Here is a 17,915-nt window from a genome sequence, read left to right as displayed (position 1 = left end):
CAGGAAATTCTATTAGAATTAGTACATGCCTGATTGTCAGGGAAGATTGCATAGGACTACTCCCCTGGGTCATCACTTTTTAGCTACCAGAAAATAAAAACGTTCAAAGGCTAGAAATATTGGAGAATCCCTGCATCTCTCTCTCAAATAATTGTCAAGGTTGCTTAAAAAAATTTAACACTCAGGGGACCTTCTGCTGCTCCTTTGGTATTGCAGTGAGCGTGCTCTACAATAGCGGCTCTTCCTCTCACCATTTGATATGCTGCAGCATATAACACTGGTGCCAGTTGAGCAGTACAGGAACTCTGTCACATGCCTTTTGCAGAGACTAAGAGTGGCATGATTTAGTCAAAAGCAGAATTGATGTCTGCATGTGAGACACATCCAGATGCCAGTGTCTTTTGCATGATACTGAGACAAGTTCATTTCTACTTTGTATCCAATTTTCTTAGTCATCCAAACGTGTCATCTTCCACAATTGCTTAATCTTACAAAATCTGTGACCTATGTACTCCTCCCCCTGGCAACATTCTGTGTTAAAGATCAGTTGCCTATTTTCTCATTCTTACCCTCTTCCCCACTATGCTAAAATAACTTAACTGCTGGGGTTTGGAGAAAGGCTACTATTTCAGGAGGCAGTTTCCTAATATGCGTTGCTTGTGTGACTTGCTAATCCAAGGACTGCACAAATGCTACAGGGGAAACAGCAAGAAAACAAATTAGAGCAAGATGCACATCTCAAGCAGTAGCAGCAGAAGCTGTCTCCAAGAAAGGTAAGATTTATAACAGCGGTTCTTCTTGATTCTCTTATTTTCTGTCTGCTTTAATAGCCCTGTCCTCCAAAAGCCATTCATACAGAAGAGTGCTGTGACTGCAACCAGTGACTTTCACTAGTTGTTGCTTTTGCATAGCTATTGGAACTGTGACATCAAAACATAGTTGAAGAAGGTTTTCATAACCAGAAGTTGTCTTTGCAGATGTCTGGTGGGGGTGGGAGGATCCAGAGAACTGCATATACAAGTCATTATATAGTTACTTTTTCCAGTATTCTCAGCTGAGGAAAATGAGTTTGTAAAACACGTCATGTTACAGTATAGTTTCTCCCCACAAGAACAAATTTTCCATATTGAAATCTATCCATCTGTATTAGGTGTTTGAAAAGCTTCATATCTGGACTGTTTTTATGCTGAGTTCTTAACACTGTACATTTCTTTCATGCCCATTGGGCCAGTCTTTCCAGCTCAGCTTTCCCCAAGCATGGCGTGATACTGCATGTCCCACATTTTTTTAAATTCATTGTCTAGCAAGAAAAAAGTTGTCTAAAATTTTGTCCCTGTCAAAGGCACGAGAATGTTCTTTTGCATACAAGTACTGGAAGAGCATTTGCTTCTTTTTCTTGCCTATCATTTCCTTCTCCCCGTGCATGTTTAAACCCCATCATTTCCTTACCTACTGCACAGACTCTCCAACATTACAAGGTTCAGCCTGAGCTACCCTCTTGGGAGGCAAATGAAAAGGAGGAACAGGCACAATATGAGGCTACCACTTACAGAGAGATCTTTGAAGTGGCTTCCAGACTGTTCAAAGACAGAAAAAATTTAACTCTTTATAGACAGCCACTTTCTAGAGAGCTTTAAGTAATTCTACAGTTCAAAACCATCTTCCGTTATAGAATCTCACTACACTATTTAAATATTAATACTGAAGTCTCCAGACACCATGCAGAGGTCTGAAACTCTAAATCAGCCCTAAAAAAAAAAGCATCTAAATTTTATTTTTCCAGGTAAGTGATTTATCATCAGACTTTGCATTGCAACCTGTTTATGTTAGCTCATGAAACTATCAAAGCTGACACACTGAGCCCAGCTTTAATTCAAATCTATATTCCATAAGCATGTTTTTCTTAATGACATGCATAATTATTGTTTAGATTTCTTGATAGTCCATGTATCTTTCTTTTTTGCTTAGACCAGATCAGCAGTATACATTGTCAAGAAATTTCAGAACTGTGAAGGAAAATGCTTCTTTAATTCGGAAAACAACTAATGGTGAATTAGGCAAGCCAAGTGGGTGATGCTGCATGCTTCCATCCTTCCTTGAATAGAACTATTCCTGAGACATATATTGCTCTGCAATACATAACATATGTTAGTCCAATATACTGATGACAGCAGGCTTCTTCTGTACTTTCTCCAAACTCATTTTACTTTTGACATGGTAATCTATCCTACATTCTCCTTTATTCTTGAAAGCGTTTTTCTGATTATATGCCATTACCATCTCTCATCCAAGGATAACGTCCCTTATGGGAAGATGTGAATTAGAAAACAGAGCTGAAAACAATACTCTAGTATTCACAGTAGTAACTAGGCTATTGCCATGATCATTAACTCTGTTCTCAGTTTTAGTGACCATTATAGTACTCCTTAATCTCTAATCCCCTAGTGCAGGGATTTAGATGAATGAACAGGACCCAGAGGGCTAAAATGGCCAAAATGACTCTCACCTCTGCCATTCTCCAACTTATCACATCAGTTTGACAGAAATTCCACGTTTTGCATTGCCAAGAACAGCAAAAATTAATAATCATGCATGTACAACGTGGGTAACCAATCTTCCAAGACCACATCTATCAAAACCCCAACAGAACTAAAATCAGAACTGTGGACTCTTTACAGTGGAGACCAGCAGGAAAGAGGAATTTCGAGTGGCTCTTATGTGTCTGCAGGAAACCCACTGTAAGATAGGGCTGGGCTGATCACACAGCTGGATCTTGGAGCAGTCCAACAGCATTGGCTTTGGCAGCCTCTGCTGACCTGTTTCTCCCCACAGCCAGGAATAGTCTCAGATGTCCCAGTAATTCTCATGTCAGTACACCCCCATTTCATGTTACAAAGTCCAGTTATAAAGGCTGATTAAAGTATTCACTAAGTAAAATCCACAGGTTGGCCACCTCCACTGTACAAATTCCCTTTCTCTACCATTGTCCTAGTACTATTTTGCCCCCTTGTACTTGGATATTGATCATCCTTTGCAATCTGCATTTTTATTATAACCCAGAGCCTGGAAAAGATTTCTCTGTATAAGTAGCAGATCAATTACACTGATCTTGAACACCAGTACAAAATACATCACTCCTTAATAAACTCTTACCCTGACTGATAAAAATAACCAAACCATGAAAAAACCCACAAATGCGTAGAAGTATCTTCCAGCCACTGCAAAAGCAACCAGCATGCTTCACGGCCCCAATTCCAGCAAATGTAGTACATGTACAACACTATTCTCTAAAATTACTCAGTACACAGATTTACATGAATGTGATCGTTAATCCTGTAGTATACTCATTTGTTTACACATTTATCATTAGTTTAATAGATAAAAATCTTACCAGAATGATAATATATAGAAATGAAAGGAAAGCTAACATTTGTTAAGTAACATTCATGATGCACCTCCAGTTTCTCACCAATAGTTTGAGACTGTGCACAGAACTATAGTAAGATGGGCTGCTGGTACTAAATAAATAAAAACTTCAGATGCAACAGCCTGTCTGCCTTGGTGACTTGTCAGGTCTTGCTACCCATCCTCCATTACACCATGTTAAAGATCTTACCTGTACTAATTATATATTATACAAAATGCATGAGACTGATACTATAATTACTGTCTACTGTCAGTTTTAGTCAACAATAATTTCATTTTATTTATAGCCTGGCTAAAGCACACTGCCCTGGTCTAACTTACTGATGGAGGCAGTACTCCGTGGCAGATGCTGTGATTTGGGATTTTTTCCAATGCCAGCAATCATAAAACCTAGAAACTTAGCCTCCTTTTTTCACCTTTTCTTTGGGTGTAAGGAGAAAAATAGCTGATAATAAAATAACCTATTCTTTATTAAATGAGAGAAGTACTTTCCTGAGTATATTGAGACTATCTTAATCTACTTACAGCGATGCAAATTCAATCAAGTCAATTTCCCCAACAAATTCAGACAAAGATAGAAAAATTTAAAGATTTGTAAAGGAAAGGATTTTAATCATATAGTCTGTTGTCTTCCTTATTATAAGCTACAGGGCTTACCTGAATTAACTTCTGATAGAATAAGGGCACACCTTAAAAAAGAAACATCCAGGCCCTACCTTACACATTTGAGCATTTGTTTCTGCATCTAGATTCAACTGGTGGCCACTGGATTTTGTTAAATCTGTTGTTTGTTGATACCAAAGGTACCCCTCATCACAGTTCTGCTCACCACATGAGCATCCACACCATGATCAAGCCAAAGTCTGTTTCTTTGATAAGCTAAACAGATTCAGCTGCTTGAATTAGTCACTATGAAGTGCCTGTCACAATACTAGGCATTTTCAAAGCTTTTCTTTAGAGCCTGTACAATTTGGTTTTAAACATTCTTCTTAAACTGTGGTCACCAGGGCTTAACTATGGCCATGGCACTTGCACGGTGAAAATGAGATATACAAAACCTCTCTACTCCTGTTGAAGTTTCCTCCTGTTTATACACCCAGGACCATACTGGGCTCTTTTGGCCTGTCATCATGGTGCGACCTCAGGTTTCCTAAAAGCCCAGGTCTTTTATGTTGTATCTGATTCCCAGAGGAAAATCCTCTATCTTGTAAGGCTTGCCTGCATTTTTTTTTTTTTTTTCATTCCTAGATGTATGATTTTACATGTTAGATGAACTAACAAATACAGCCCATATTTTACACATGAGCTATTCTCAAATTTTGCATCTGCATTTTGGTTCCTGACAAATACTTGCTGGCACACTTGCAGTTTTTGTGGGCAGGACTGTAAACTGATGATGGGACAACTCCTGTGGGAGCAGGGGAAGGCCAAAACCAAATATATTTGAGGGCAGTACCTGATACAAACTACTACCTGACTGCAGATGAAAATTTACCAAAGCTTGCCATTATTTCTGTTCATAAAATTCCATGTGATGTGTCACAACTGAAGATTAGACATTTATCAAAGTAAGGACATAATATTATCTGCTTTTCAATAAAAAACATAGAATATATATTAGATTAGTATTTAAAAAGTCAATATTGTGCATTATGCTGCAAATGACAATGTTTACATGATATATTTTACAAACTGTCATATGTAGCTATAAAAACGTAACTGTAGATACAATTGCAGTTGAAGCAGGAGTCAAATGTGATGTAACTTAATTATATTACATAGTCTCATATTATCCTTTCTTTCAGTTACACACATCAGTATTTGTTAATTCTACAAAATACATGATTTTGCTGCTTAGGTGATGTAAGACGTGAAAACAAGTAGGAATTATTCTATATCCCTACCTAGTAATCTCTTGATAGTTATCTGAATTAGAAAGTGAGGTTGCTCAAATAAACCAGAAAAAAGTTTGAATGGCAGCCAGAGAACTCAGGGCCATTTAGGGTAGCATTGCCTTTAACAACAAGCAGCAAGCTTGCCAAGCCAGACCAAGTCAAGCCTAAAAGTAATTAAACTCTTTCATACCTAAAATTTACTTTGGTGACAGCTAATCTGAAAGTGACCCAAGGATGAGGGGAAGATTTGGAATAAAATGCTAAGGGGTTCAGTTTTATACAGTTTTACAAAGGAGCATTCACACACAAGAAACACTGACAAAAACGAGGACTGATGGAAGTGATCACAGAATCACCGAAGTGTTTAGGTTGGAAGGGACCTCCTGAGATGGTCAAGTCCAACCTTCCTTGCTCAGGCAGGGTCAGCTGGAGCAGGCTGGTTTTGTGGTCTCCACAACTTCTCTGGGCAACCTGTTCCAGTGCTTAATGGTATTTTATTACATTTCCCATGGGTTTACTACTCCCAGTTTGTGAGATGCTGTGGGAAGGACAGAGATCTATGGACAGAAGCACACCTAACTCTGTACGATGAAGCAGTTGCCATCAGGTTTAACATCTTGCATAAGAAAATTGAGCTAAATTGAGTAAAGATTTAAACAGAAGATTCACAATATCATTACTTTGGCTCTGAAATGCAAGTAACCCCTTGACTGTATGAGCACTCTGGCTAAAAAATAGCAATCTCACCATGAAGAATAAGTGATATTTCATCATTAAATGATATTTTAACTAGATCCCTTTATATGTCAGTCTGGTTAGGAACATGGGCTAACCATGCTATGAATAGTTTTGATGTAGCTAGATCTACTGCCTGGATTCTATCTGTAATGTAGCTATGTCCTAAATACAGAAAATATATAGATACAGATATATATACGTATATCTCAATGAACTGAAAATAATTCATTAGATCTTTGAATAATTCCACCATAAAAATATACATTTTAGTTTTAGTCTTCCTCCTTGAAGTTCAGTTTCTTGGTAGATGTTAGTATCACTCTTGGGCAGGATATTTTTCCTCTTTATGCTTTATAAACAATACCTAATTAATGTTTCATTAGCAGAACACACTAATAAGTTCGCCGCTAATTCACATTTAAGCAAAAAACCACTAAATGTCTAAGGAATGTATGCACCTGAGGGTTTAAAATTTAGTCCTTGATCCCTCAAACCTGTGTGGCCGTGCCAAACCCCTGTAACTTGCGAGCCATCTCAATGCAGTCAGTTTTGTCCAAATGCTTAATAAGTTGGTATGCTTACAGGATTGGAGCATTACTGAAAAGCATGTATTCAGATATTCTTGAACATAAATAAATGAGCAATTTTTGTTCTTTTAGAAAATCTGGCTGTAGGTATTCCTAAATTCACAGTACTTCAAATGAAAATGCTTTAGAAAATTAGGCTGATAATATTGATGCTATATATCAGGAGATGCTTATTTGTCTTGCTCACTTATCTTCCAGAGAAGCTGTGCATAGATATATCTCTTTAGTATGAGTCAGGAATTCAGTGTTAGTTGAATAGACTGAGCAGTATCTTCAGGACATTCATATCAAACTTTTCTGAAGGAGCAAAAGTAAATTCTCAGACTAGGATAAGAAAGGTTTTAGTCAAGAGAAGATGACTACACATATTTTAGCAATTATTGATGCTCTAAAATAAAAAGTCCTATCTTTTGTTGAAGTTTGGAAAAATACTGAAATCTACTTATTGTTTCTAAAAAAATTAGGTAACTTGCTCTGTATTTTAAACGTCTTTGATAAAAATTCCTCCAAACAGATAAAACAATGTGTCTTTTAAAAGCATTTGAGTTGTTTATCATTAAGGGCAATTAAAAGACAGTTTTAAAATCATAGGAAAGAAAACTTTTGAGTTTGTTGAATCTTCACTTTCTGGTTGTGTATCTCAGAAGGAGACAACATAATTTTATTTTCTGTAAGTTCATATTAAAAAGTTTCTCTTTAAAAACTAACCTTATGAAAGTGTATTGAGCTGTTCAGAAGACAAGGTCCTTCACAGCCTGGAAAGGTATCCAAAATCTGATCTAATTTAAATTTTCTTCTACGAGAATACACTTACCTAAATTGCTGTATGTAGCACTGCAAGGATTTAAGTCAGGAGAATTTGAAGCTTCTTCCTTTTCTTCCTCCCCTTGTGGGACACGGACAGATGATACTGGTATGACCGAGGCACTGCCGCCATTGTCCTGCTTCACAAACACGGCTCTAGGAACACGAGGGGACAAATCCTCCAGTGTCGTATCATCAGGCACTTGACTGAAACAAACAAAACAAAATCACCTGGAGACCAAAGCTGGGTACTAGATTCTACTGGCAAAATACCAGATTAGGCATTAAATATCTTCAGGAAAGGGAGTGAACTGGTAAAGAAATAAGCTCCTTTCACCCTCCTTTTTTTAAGAACAATCTTCTACAATATTTATTTTCCTTAATAAGAAGAAACAACTTTTGACTGAAATAGTAACATGTAGTAGTTCATGCCTTTCATACAAAAGGGATAATAAAATGTTTTACAGCTGACTGCAATCAACATATGTATGCATATATATGCAGGCATGATTCTGCATAAAATGAGTAGGACTCATAGGACAGCAGCAGAGTTTAAGGTGCTTTTTACCAATCTCAACAATTTTGCTTTAATCAAAGATACCAAAGTATAGCAAGGGGGCTGTTAAGTCTTAATAAATGCGTAAAACTTTAATGATACATTTTCATATAGTGGTAGGATTTTGGGAACTGACACTTTGGGAAACAGACCAGTAGCTCATCTAAGCCAGTAATCTATTTCCCATATAAAATTATCCAGGATTAAAATCCATCTGCAGTAGGCCAACTGCAAAAGGCCACGAAGACATTCCTCTGTGCTCGCTCTTAGCTATGAAGTTTTAATCAAACTGTGATGACTTATAGCACAAAACTGTGAAACTCACGGATTCAGTCATTTTCCATGGATATATTTATTGCAGTATGATTTTAAAATTATGCACTATATATATAAAAAAAATGTTCAGGTTTATTAACCCCCCCCAATCCTATTGAAAACATAGCAGCAATTATCAATAATATGCCACATAAAACATGTCAGAGCAAAAATATTTCTGTGCCTTTATGCTCTCTCACTCACAGAAACAAATACTCGTTATAGGCCAAATCTCAAGAGCATGTGTCCTATTCACTAGTTCTCATTATTACAGCCTGATCAAATAGAACAGCAAGAATTTTAAGTACTTGTGACTTCCATAAGGGATAGGAGTCATGCACTTCCTTCAAAAGATGATCACCACATCATATAGCTGTACAGCTGTAATTTTTGTTGTAAAGATTTAAAACTTAATATAACTTCTGATGAACAGAAAAATTGTGCACTTTTAAATAGGCGGAGCAGCTGAGTTTCCGTAATACAAATCCTTATAGTGCAAAGAGAGATTATATCCTTAAAGAGTTAACATAAATTATAGGCATATGTCTCTCTATGCCAAAGCCAAAATACTGAAAATCATGATACACAATCTTCTAGCAATCCCAGACTACAAAGATTAAAACATGCCAATACTTTGCATAACACAAGACCCCATATACGGTGCAGCACGCACATGCTGTTTCTACTCAGACTCATGAATTTTAACTGCAGGCTGATACAAACAAAACTCATTAGAACTTGTTAGTAAAAGGGAAAAAATGGCATAAGTTCAAAAAGATGTAATCTTTAATCAGCATAAAATTTTTTGTTCATTTTTAGTACCATGCATAGGAATGGTGTGAAGAACATTCCATGTGCCATAAATATATCCACATTAAAGAGTTAAACTAATATAATTTCAGAGTAAAGCATACATAAAATTAGAGCAGTAACAAGGCTCTCAAGATGATAAGAAATTAAACTAAAGACTTGTAGTTGCTGTAAATCATGTACATACCGGCATTCCTCAATAACAATGTTTTCTTTAAGAAATAGGTTCTAATAGCTTTACAGTTCTGTCATTGCCACAAACCAGGAATTATCATATCTCAAAGTAATTTTTTTAGTATCGATTGGTGAGGTACAGAACAGACTCATTCTCCAAACCAGACACATGCAAGCACATACACTAAACCTAAGCTCAGAAGCATTTTGCCAAAGTAAACCAACAGCTAGAAAGGAAGAAAGAAAAAAATACCAACTCACCCACTGTACTCACTCACACAATTCCCCATTAAAGGAAATTCTTTCAGGGCCTTCTTGAGTCTTTTAATCATGTCTTGAAACTCTGGCGAGCCATTGATTCCACAGTGTTCTGATGTGCTACAAGTTGTGCAAGCTGTAAGCAACAGGGCTGAACTCTGCACAGAGTGATACACCTACTGCACCTTAATGTTTACCTTAGGGGGTTGGTCCCAGGGACTTGCCAAAGCGCCCCAGGAAACCAGTTAGTTACAGCCCTGCCTTCTTAACTCTTCCACTGCCTTCGTGGATGAAAAACAGTTCACAGTCTACTACATCACTGTTTTGGTATGACAACTATGGTCTTAGTCATGTTAATTAGTTAAGGAAAAGCAGGTTCAAATTTCAAGAGGAGTTTTAAGAACTTAGACTAACCTACTGTTAAAAGTAAGTGAATATCTCAAATCTGTATTCCAACCAGTTTTAGTGTCTGAATCTGATACATTTTAAATCACAGCAATTCGATGTCAGGCCATGAAATCTGTGGGGAAATGCTTCCCTGTATCTTAACAGTAGAGGTGGAGAGATCAAGCATACATACGCAGTGCAGTGACTCAACGAGCAAAATGGAGCAAAATGCCAACCCGTAACCAGCGCTGACAGAACACAGAAGGAACAAAAGGGGAAAACATCCTCACTCAGTAAGCTACAAGAACCAAATCCCCAATTGCTTCTGCTTCATGAAATAGTCTAAACAGTTAAAACTACTAGTTTTCGAGAAAAGTAGAGCAGCTGATAAACAAGCCATTCTCTGAGATTAGAACCATTAAAGCCTGATAACTTTGTATCTGCTTGTTGACAGCAAGTGATACTTAAAGCTATCTCCTTATTTGGGATATTTATAGATATTTTGCCAGGATGGATTCTTTGATGCCTTGCATAAGAGCACATATTTAGCTTTTACCATAGTGGGCGCAGCCTCCTCTATCCAAGCTTTTCTCTTTTCCCCTTTTTATTTCAAAAACAAACTTCCTAGGAAATGAATTACCTTAGAGAACTCTGCTCCTTGGGCACATGTGGCTGAAACTAAACAACTATTCAGTTAATGGAGGGAGCAGCCCTCTGCACACAGAGAACACATTTGTTTTCCTAAGAAGCTGAGATTATGCAGCAAAAAAACTTGCCATAAAAATGACTGTCCTTCAGATAACATCCCACTGAATTCACATACTTGTCATTCACATGTGCACAAGCTCAAAATTGTTTTAAAAGTGTTTTTTCTGCAAGGACAAAAGCCCCTAACTCCTTCCCTCAGGCTCTCCTCCTTCACAGTTTTTGGAGGAGAGCCAAAAGATGATGTGGTCTAACTTGCCTCAGTCTTTTGGGAATAGTAAGAATCCAGAAAGCAGCCTGCATAGTGTGTTAATTTCTGTAAGGACAGTGGAATCACAGCTATTGTGTGACCTGTATTTTCCTCTATTCAGAGCACATCTTCTCAATTAGAGTGATTAATAAACAGCAATGAATATGAGGAAGATGAAGTGGAATACTTATAAGAAGTGATTCTGAGAGTGCATTCCAGAATTAGGGTCAGATCTAGAGGTCAAGCTGAGGGAGTACAGTTCTGTGTAAAACAGCACATAAATCCAAGTGGCGGAAATTAGTGACAGAAACAGAGAAAAGCTGATGTGGCCTTAGACCCAGTTGAGACTCTGATCTCCTCCCTGAGTGGACGTCAGCAAAGCAATAATCAATGGTAGTTGTACAGTCTGAGTTCAGAGAGCCCGACAAGGAAGATGATTTAGTTTTACACACACACACAAAAAAATCTGTGTAACTTGTAGATATATTTAGTTTCAAAGAGATCCCTTTGAGATCCCCTCAGGCCCTACACTTTTAAGCAAATAAAGCTAATATAAAGCCTAAATTGACTGAATAATGCTTGAGGAAAAATGCAGAGAGGTTAATGGCTTGAGGGCGGTCAAAGGCCACTTTACACAGGAACTTCCACTCAGAACACAGACCACTTTATTTCTGCAAAACACTGAGCAAAGATGATCAGTGCCCAGGTTTCAATCAGAGTACATTATGGGTACAGAAAACCCATTCCAGTGGCTCATGCAGTTCAGTTCCTCATCACTGCCATTAGCCAGAAATAGTCACTTAAGAAGAAAGTGAAAGAAACTTCTCAAATGACAATCTGAAATAACTAAGCCATAAAGTTTATTCCTAATTCTTATTATTTAGAAGTTGGCTTAGTCCTGAAGCGTGAGAATTTATATTCTTTTTTTTTTTTTTAAATCTTGTCTAATGCGATGTTTGCATGGATAAAGGGAATACATTTAACAATCCAGTCAAGACATCCTGCTAAGCTCTTTAGTGTCAGTGAAACTTAATGGCAATGAGTTCCACAGATTAACTGTGCATTATAAAAAAGACATTTTTCTTTATCCATTTAAAGTTCTCAATCTTTCCATTTTACAGACTGTATTAGAGGAGTTAAGAACAATAATACATGATTTACCATTTCTTAATCTAAATTTATAAAATAATAAATGGTAAAATCCCTTCTACTTGGTTCTTTAACAGCCCTCGGTGTTTACAAATCTTCACATAAAATGTTACCAAACTTCTCGCTTAATGAACATGCATAATTTCCAATTCTGCTGGCATAGAGATGTTCTAGAGAAAAATCTCACAAAAGTTTTTCATTGATGAAACAGGGTAAGATAGATGGTTAATGCTCTTAAAAGCACTTTTGAGCACTGCTGAGTAAGGTAAATAAACCTTGCTGATATCTAGAAAAAAGCAAATCAAGATAGATTTGGGGAGAAGGGGGAGTTGATAGTTCCACCTGAACTTTTCAGGTGAGAGTTTCTCCCATTTCAGTAGACTTGCTCAAGCAAGAATTTTCTTTTCAGCTATAACATCCTTGAATTCTCCTCACCAATTTATACAAGCTACACTTAAAAGGTTTTGGATTCAGGTGAGAACCTTACCTTAAGACTTATACAAGAGGTCCTCTAAACTGGGAAGGACTTTATTTTAAACAGAGCCCTACTGTGATTTAAAAGATTTTGTTCTCTTCTCAAGTAGTTTCTGAAGCAGCTGTGGAATCTGCAGGATTGGATCAATGACAATGAGAAAGTGGAATGTGGCAGTGGTGGTTATTCCTGCCTGTCTCTGGATGGGATCCTGATCTTAATGTATGACTACATTTTTGAAGAACAATCATTCCAGTTGTTTTTACTGAGTAATCTGTTACAACATTCATATTCCTGTAGACACACAGAGCACTCAGAGTAATTTCATGGCTCCTGTCCCACTGAATCAAGAGAGCCTACATGTAAGCTTCATTCCCTACACTGTTCAGGTTCTCAAGGTCCAGGCCACAGATGATGTGCACTGTAGCACACCCCTAGCCCCAGTCACCTATATTTTTTTCCTTAAATAACAGTTAGTGGCGTAACAGAAATTACTAACAACCTCACCGAAGAGATAACCCATTTGGGGCCTTTTAAGTCTTGGTGCTCTAAGTCACCTCACTGGAATTGTCTTTCTCCATTGCCTGTATATGGAAATTTGGTGCCTAACTCAGATTCTTTAAATCACATTTGGCTTACTTGTAATTTAAAGCAAACAGTGTGAACAGTTGTCAGCAACCTCAAGGCAATCAGCACAACAAAAAGCATTTGAGGATCACTTATACTACTGAAATGCTTCCATGGCAGGCAGGAACTGTGCAAGTTTTTCACCAGTTTTCTGAAAGATTCTCAGCTGTCACTGACATTTATGTTAATTTCAGGAGCAGCAATCTGGCTGGAAGTTACTCAAGGTGAACTATTTGTACTCTGAGTGTGGCACTGGGGTAAGATTTGAAGGATAACAAGACATTTCCAAAAGCTTTGATATCTATGTCCTCTGATAAGTATAGAGCCCATGAAAGTGTCCAGTGAAATGCCCAGGGGCTGTTTTAACAAAAAATAGCCATAAAAGAACGCAAATTGCTGATGTAGTGTAACTGCAATGGAGAAGCATGCATTTTAAGAAAAACGTTCAAAACAAATCTTTAAAATATGTATAAGCATTTCACTCCTTTTGGAAGCAAGATACAACAACAGGATAGTGATCTTCTGCAGCTATCAACAACAGAACTCATATCTATTGATTACGAGCCCAAATCCTTTTGACAAAGTTAACATCATTTTAGGTATTAGATTGGTAATCCCAAGTTTAGCTATGAAGAAATGCTTTCTTATCTAAACCAGAATGGAATGAATATACAGACCTCACTACTTGAAGGAAGTATTTCAGTAAACATACAGTTTTATCTTTAGTTCATCCAAGTCTAGCCCAGAGATCCTATAAAGGAAAGTTATGGCTGACTTGTAGCTATGAAAGGAAACTATTCAGTTTAATACATAACTGAAATGGAAACGGCTGTGCACAAATCAGTTGTACCTTGATTTACAAAGGCACTGCCGTCTAAAACAGTGCTGAATGAGGTTTTAGTTCAGCTCTGATGTGGTTTCTGAAGATAGGAAAGGAAGAATCAGAAGGCTGTGCTGCAGGGTTTTTTTAGGAAACATCTCAATCTAAAAAGCTGCTACTGGGTATAAAGCAGTGATCTCTCAATGAAAGAGAAGAGAAGCCTTTATCTTGTGAAACTCCAATAGCAACAGTGATCCACTAGAAAACAAAGCCTTTGAAGAATCTTTTTCTTAAACTTCTGTGTGGATTCCACACTGTGCTGTATCACCTTCATCAATTACAGTGACTTAGGCCAGAAATATCATCGTGTTATCTTTTCAGAGGTCAAGTTTAGGTTTTGCCTGAGAACAACTGCTGCATCATGAACTACAGGTGTTCTAAGAACACCTGATTTTCATTCCAATTAATGATAAAGCTGATGTGACTGCTGATTTTTAGCAAAAATTAAGCTATCTACAAATTTTTGGTAAATTTAATACATTAGTATTTGCTAGCTCCTTTTGAACTACCATATGTGCATCCTGTTATCAAATAGAAAGAAACAATCACATGGATAAAACAAAACCAAGTTCTTTTGTATAACAGAGAGAGAGTTTGCAGCTTTTCAAAGAACTGAGTATTTTGCAAGTGCTCTTCAAAGGGAAAAACTGACCTTTCTAGTGATAACTTTAAATACCTTCAGCCCTGTTTTGTGGTTATGTTATCAATCTTTAGCAGCTTTGTAATCCCTTGCAAAGTAAGGAAATATTGTATCTTCATTTAATTTGCTTTCAAGACCCCCCAGTAATCTGACATTTTTAAAGCTTATCTTATTTTCCAGGTCATCAGTTTGGTTTTTCAGTGAGTTTACTGTTGTTCGCATTCTGACTTAGAAAACGGTCATGTTCATTGATTGCTATCTTCATGTCTTCTGTTTTCCTGTAAGCCTCTGCAGGCTTAACTGAAGATTTTAAACATCTTTTCCATGCACATATTTTAGCCTGAATTAACACTAACCTCTTACTAATACCTGAAGAATTAACACAAAACAAGTATAGCATCTTGTCTGTTATGTCTCCTGCTTGTGCAAAAATGGAAGTTGACAATCCTGATTCTCACCTACTGGGATACTAAAAACAAAAGCCAAAATCCTTAAACAAAAAAAATTAACTTCATTTTTTGGCACTGTAAGGTTTCACTTGGTCTCTTTAACAATATTAAAAATTAAGTAAAAAGCCCAAATAACTTAAGGCATCAAATTGCATCAAGGTAACTGAATATAATAACTGAAGGATAAAGATATCCACTGTCCAGTGTTCCCACAACGTATTTCTCAGCACTTCAGTGTATTTTCTTTGAAATTTGTAGAAATCACAGAACAATATTGTTAGAAAGAAGAAATTCCAATTCTAACATTTGGAAAATTCCAATTTTCACCAGGAAAAATTGTAAGATATGATTTTAGCCAATATCATCATGACTTGCAGAAAAATAAAGAGTAAACATACTTTTTGGAATAAGTGAATGAGACAGGACAGAATGACCAATTGCTTTCAATAGTAAGGGCAGAAGGTATTCCAGTAATAGTGCAAAAATATAAAACATTATAAGAGCACCATCTCTGGGGCAGTCTAAGAACGAGTGCCAACCATGACCGCAGCCATTAACCTGTTACCCTTTTACCACCGAGATAAGCAGCTGCTCCTTCCTGACTGGTCCCCCTGTCAGATGAGCAAATTGATCTGGCTGAAAAATAACTGCAAAGTTATTTTTCACTTGGATCACTTCCCCAGTCTGGTTCACCACAGGTGACCACATGAACTGTCTTGCCAGCACAAGAGCGGGGCACTAAGGACATGGGAGCAAGTGAATCTCCTGACGACAATGTATTCGGTAACACTGCTAAAAAAATGTTGGTACAACCTCATTTTCTCTAGGTTCCCCTGGAGATAACAGAAAAAACAGGTTCCTGTAAAAGGCGGGTTGAGAGCACATACTTCTCTAATTCTTCAACTTGTTCTCTAAAGCTGCCTACTTCTCCCCATTTAATTTAGGGTAAGTCTAGAGAGACTAGACTCCTATCAAGGGTTGTTCTAGCCCTAGGTACGTTCTCTACTGTCTTCAGCCTTAAGCTGCAATATGCACTGTAAATACAGGGAACACCACCTTTTGTCATCGCCCACACCCCTGTATTATGGTGGTACTGTACATCTTGCAGAGATCCTGAATGCTTACAGTTCCTACTGACTTTAATAGTTTGTGAAAGTGCTTAATGTTTCTGAAACTCACACCCACAATTTGTACTGGGATATTTTTTAAACCGTATTTGTTAATTTTCATGTACTTTTTTTTTTTTTTTTAATAAAATTCTTGACCCTGAGATTGCAGTTCATCCAAGTCTGCAGAAACAGACAGTACACTAAGGTTTTGGAGACCATCCTATCTTGTATTTGGGGCAATTACTTCAAATTACTTCAAATGTAAATCTACAGAAACCAGCTTTACATCATACTATGATAAACCCTATCACTGCCTTATATTACAAAACCCAAAGCTGTCCACATCTGACAAAAGGCAAACAGTCTGAAAAGTAGTCCTGATCTTCATGAGAATGCTATATCAGTGTTTCCAAGATGTGATATAAAAGTGATTTAATTACACTTGGTGCAAATGGTCACTCTTGGTTAGTTTAAGACACCGTTATTTTGCTTTAAGACAAGCAGCAATCAGTTTATGGTAAACTCAAACTATGCTCACACAGAGATTTCTATTAGTTTAAGTCAACTTCAAAACCATTTTAACTACAAATCACTGCAACTTTCTCGTATACACAATGGAGAAAGAAAAATGAGGAACACTGCCATGATACATTTTCTGAGGCTCACACATGGCTCAAACTTTACAAAATTTTTGATTTCCTACCACTAGGTTATTGTTATAATGAATTAAATAATGCAATTTTGAAGCTATTTTGGAATTGGTTTGTGTAACATTGGAAGACATTCTAATACATCCACAGCTCTGGTCTGTACTCAGTGAAATGCATACTATGCCCACGTGACTGCAACAAATGTCTCCAGCCCTCTTAGGTTATGCACTGTCATGAGCTGTAGGAACTCAGTGGTATGTTGAAAACAATGCATATCTGGAAATAAACATGGTTCTTCGTGTTCACAGACAACCAAGAAAGCATGTGTACCCTTGATGAGACAAAAAACAGACCTTTAAACCAACAGACAGAGCTAAAACGTTTGACTACCATGAACTTATAGGAGTAAAATAAATATCTACTGGCCAATTACTTTCACAGAAATTGAAACAATGAATCATTTTAGTAAATTTTGATTAAAAAAATTAAAATGAAATCACTGAACAAAATTGTCAGGCAGAAACGGAGCAACGAGCTCTACTGAATCCAATACTGTTAGGGAACAAAGTATATTCATCGCTAAAGGCCTTGCAAAACAGAGATAGATTATTTTATAGATAATCTAATTCTATTATTTTTTTTTTTACATGGTTTATTTTGGGAGTGCTGCAGTGATGTTGCAGTGTAGCATCAAGTTAATTAGCATCTCTTGTATTCTTGGGTATGTGAGATAAAGTTAGCACACCACCTTTTATGAGTCACAGATCTTTTAATTTCTATTATACTTTTCAATAGTTGCCTTCTATTTCTGCAGAGAAATTCTTTAGTTTCCTGTAACATAAGAACACTTTCTTAAACTAGAAATTCTGGAAAATGTATCTGATTCAATGTAACATGGCTATTGTGACATATTAGTGAACCTGTAATACAAACTCCAAATATCAAGTACTGTTTCTAGTATTTTTTTTTTATCTTTTCTGATATCCAATGTAACACAAAGTTTTACAAAATATGCTTTAAGTTACCTAAAATAA

At 36.9% G+C, this 17,915-nt stretch overlaps 1 protein-coding gene across 2 annotated transcripts in view; it reads right to left on the bottom strand.

Annotated features, from left to right (window-relative positions):
• PEAK1 (pseudopodium enriched atypical kinase 1) overlaps positions 1 to 17,915 on the bottom strand; it is a 125,160-nt gene that overhangs the window by 19,425 nt on the left and 87,820 nt on the right. The window contains exons 6-7 of one of the 2 annotated variants that reach the window (XM_050902951.1): positions 9,567 to 9,683; positions 7,461 to 7,657 (exon numbers count right to left, since the gene is read on the bottom strand). In XM_050902951.1, the coding sequence (XP_050758908.1) occupies positions 7,461 to 7,657; positions 9,567 to 9,683 (314 nt within the window). The remainder of the gene's footprint in view (positions 1 to 7,460; positions 7,658 to 9,566; positions 9,684 to 17,915) is intronic. The other variant, XM_050902952.1, reaches the window with a different exon arrangement.

The sequence above is a fragment of the Gymnogyps californianus genome, chromosome 11 (assembly GCF_018139145.2).
Source record: "Gymnogyps californianus isolate 813 chromosome 11, ASM1813914v2, whole genome shotgun sequence".
In the NCBI taxonomy this organism is placed as follows: Eukaryota; Metazoa; Chordata; class Aves; order Accipitriformes; family Cathartidae; genus Gymnogyps; species Gymnogyps californianus.
Note: the sequence above shows the minus strand (reverse complement) of the source record. Positions and strands in the feature narration are given on the sequence as shown.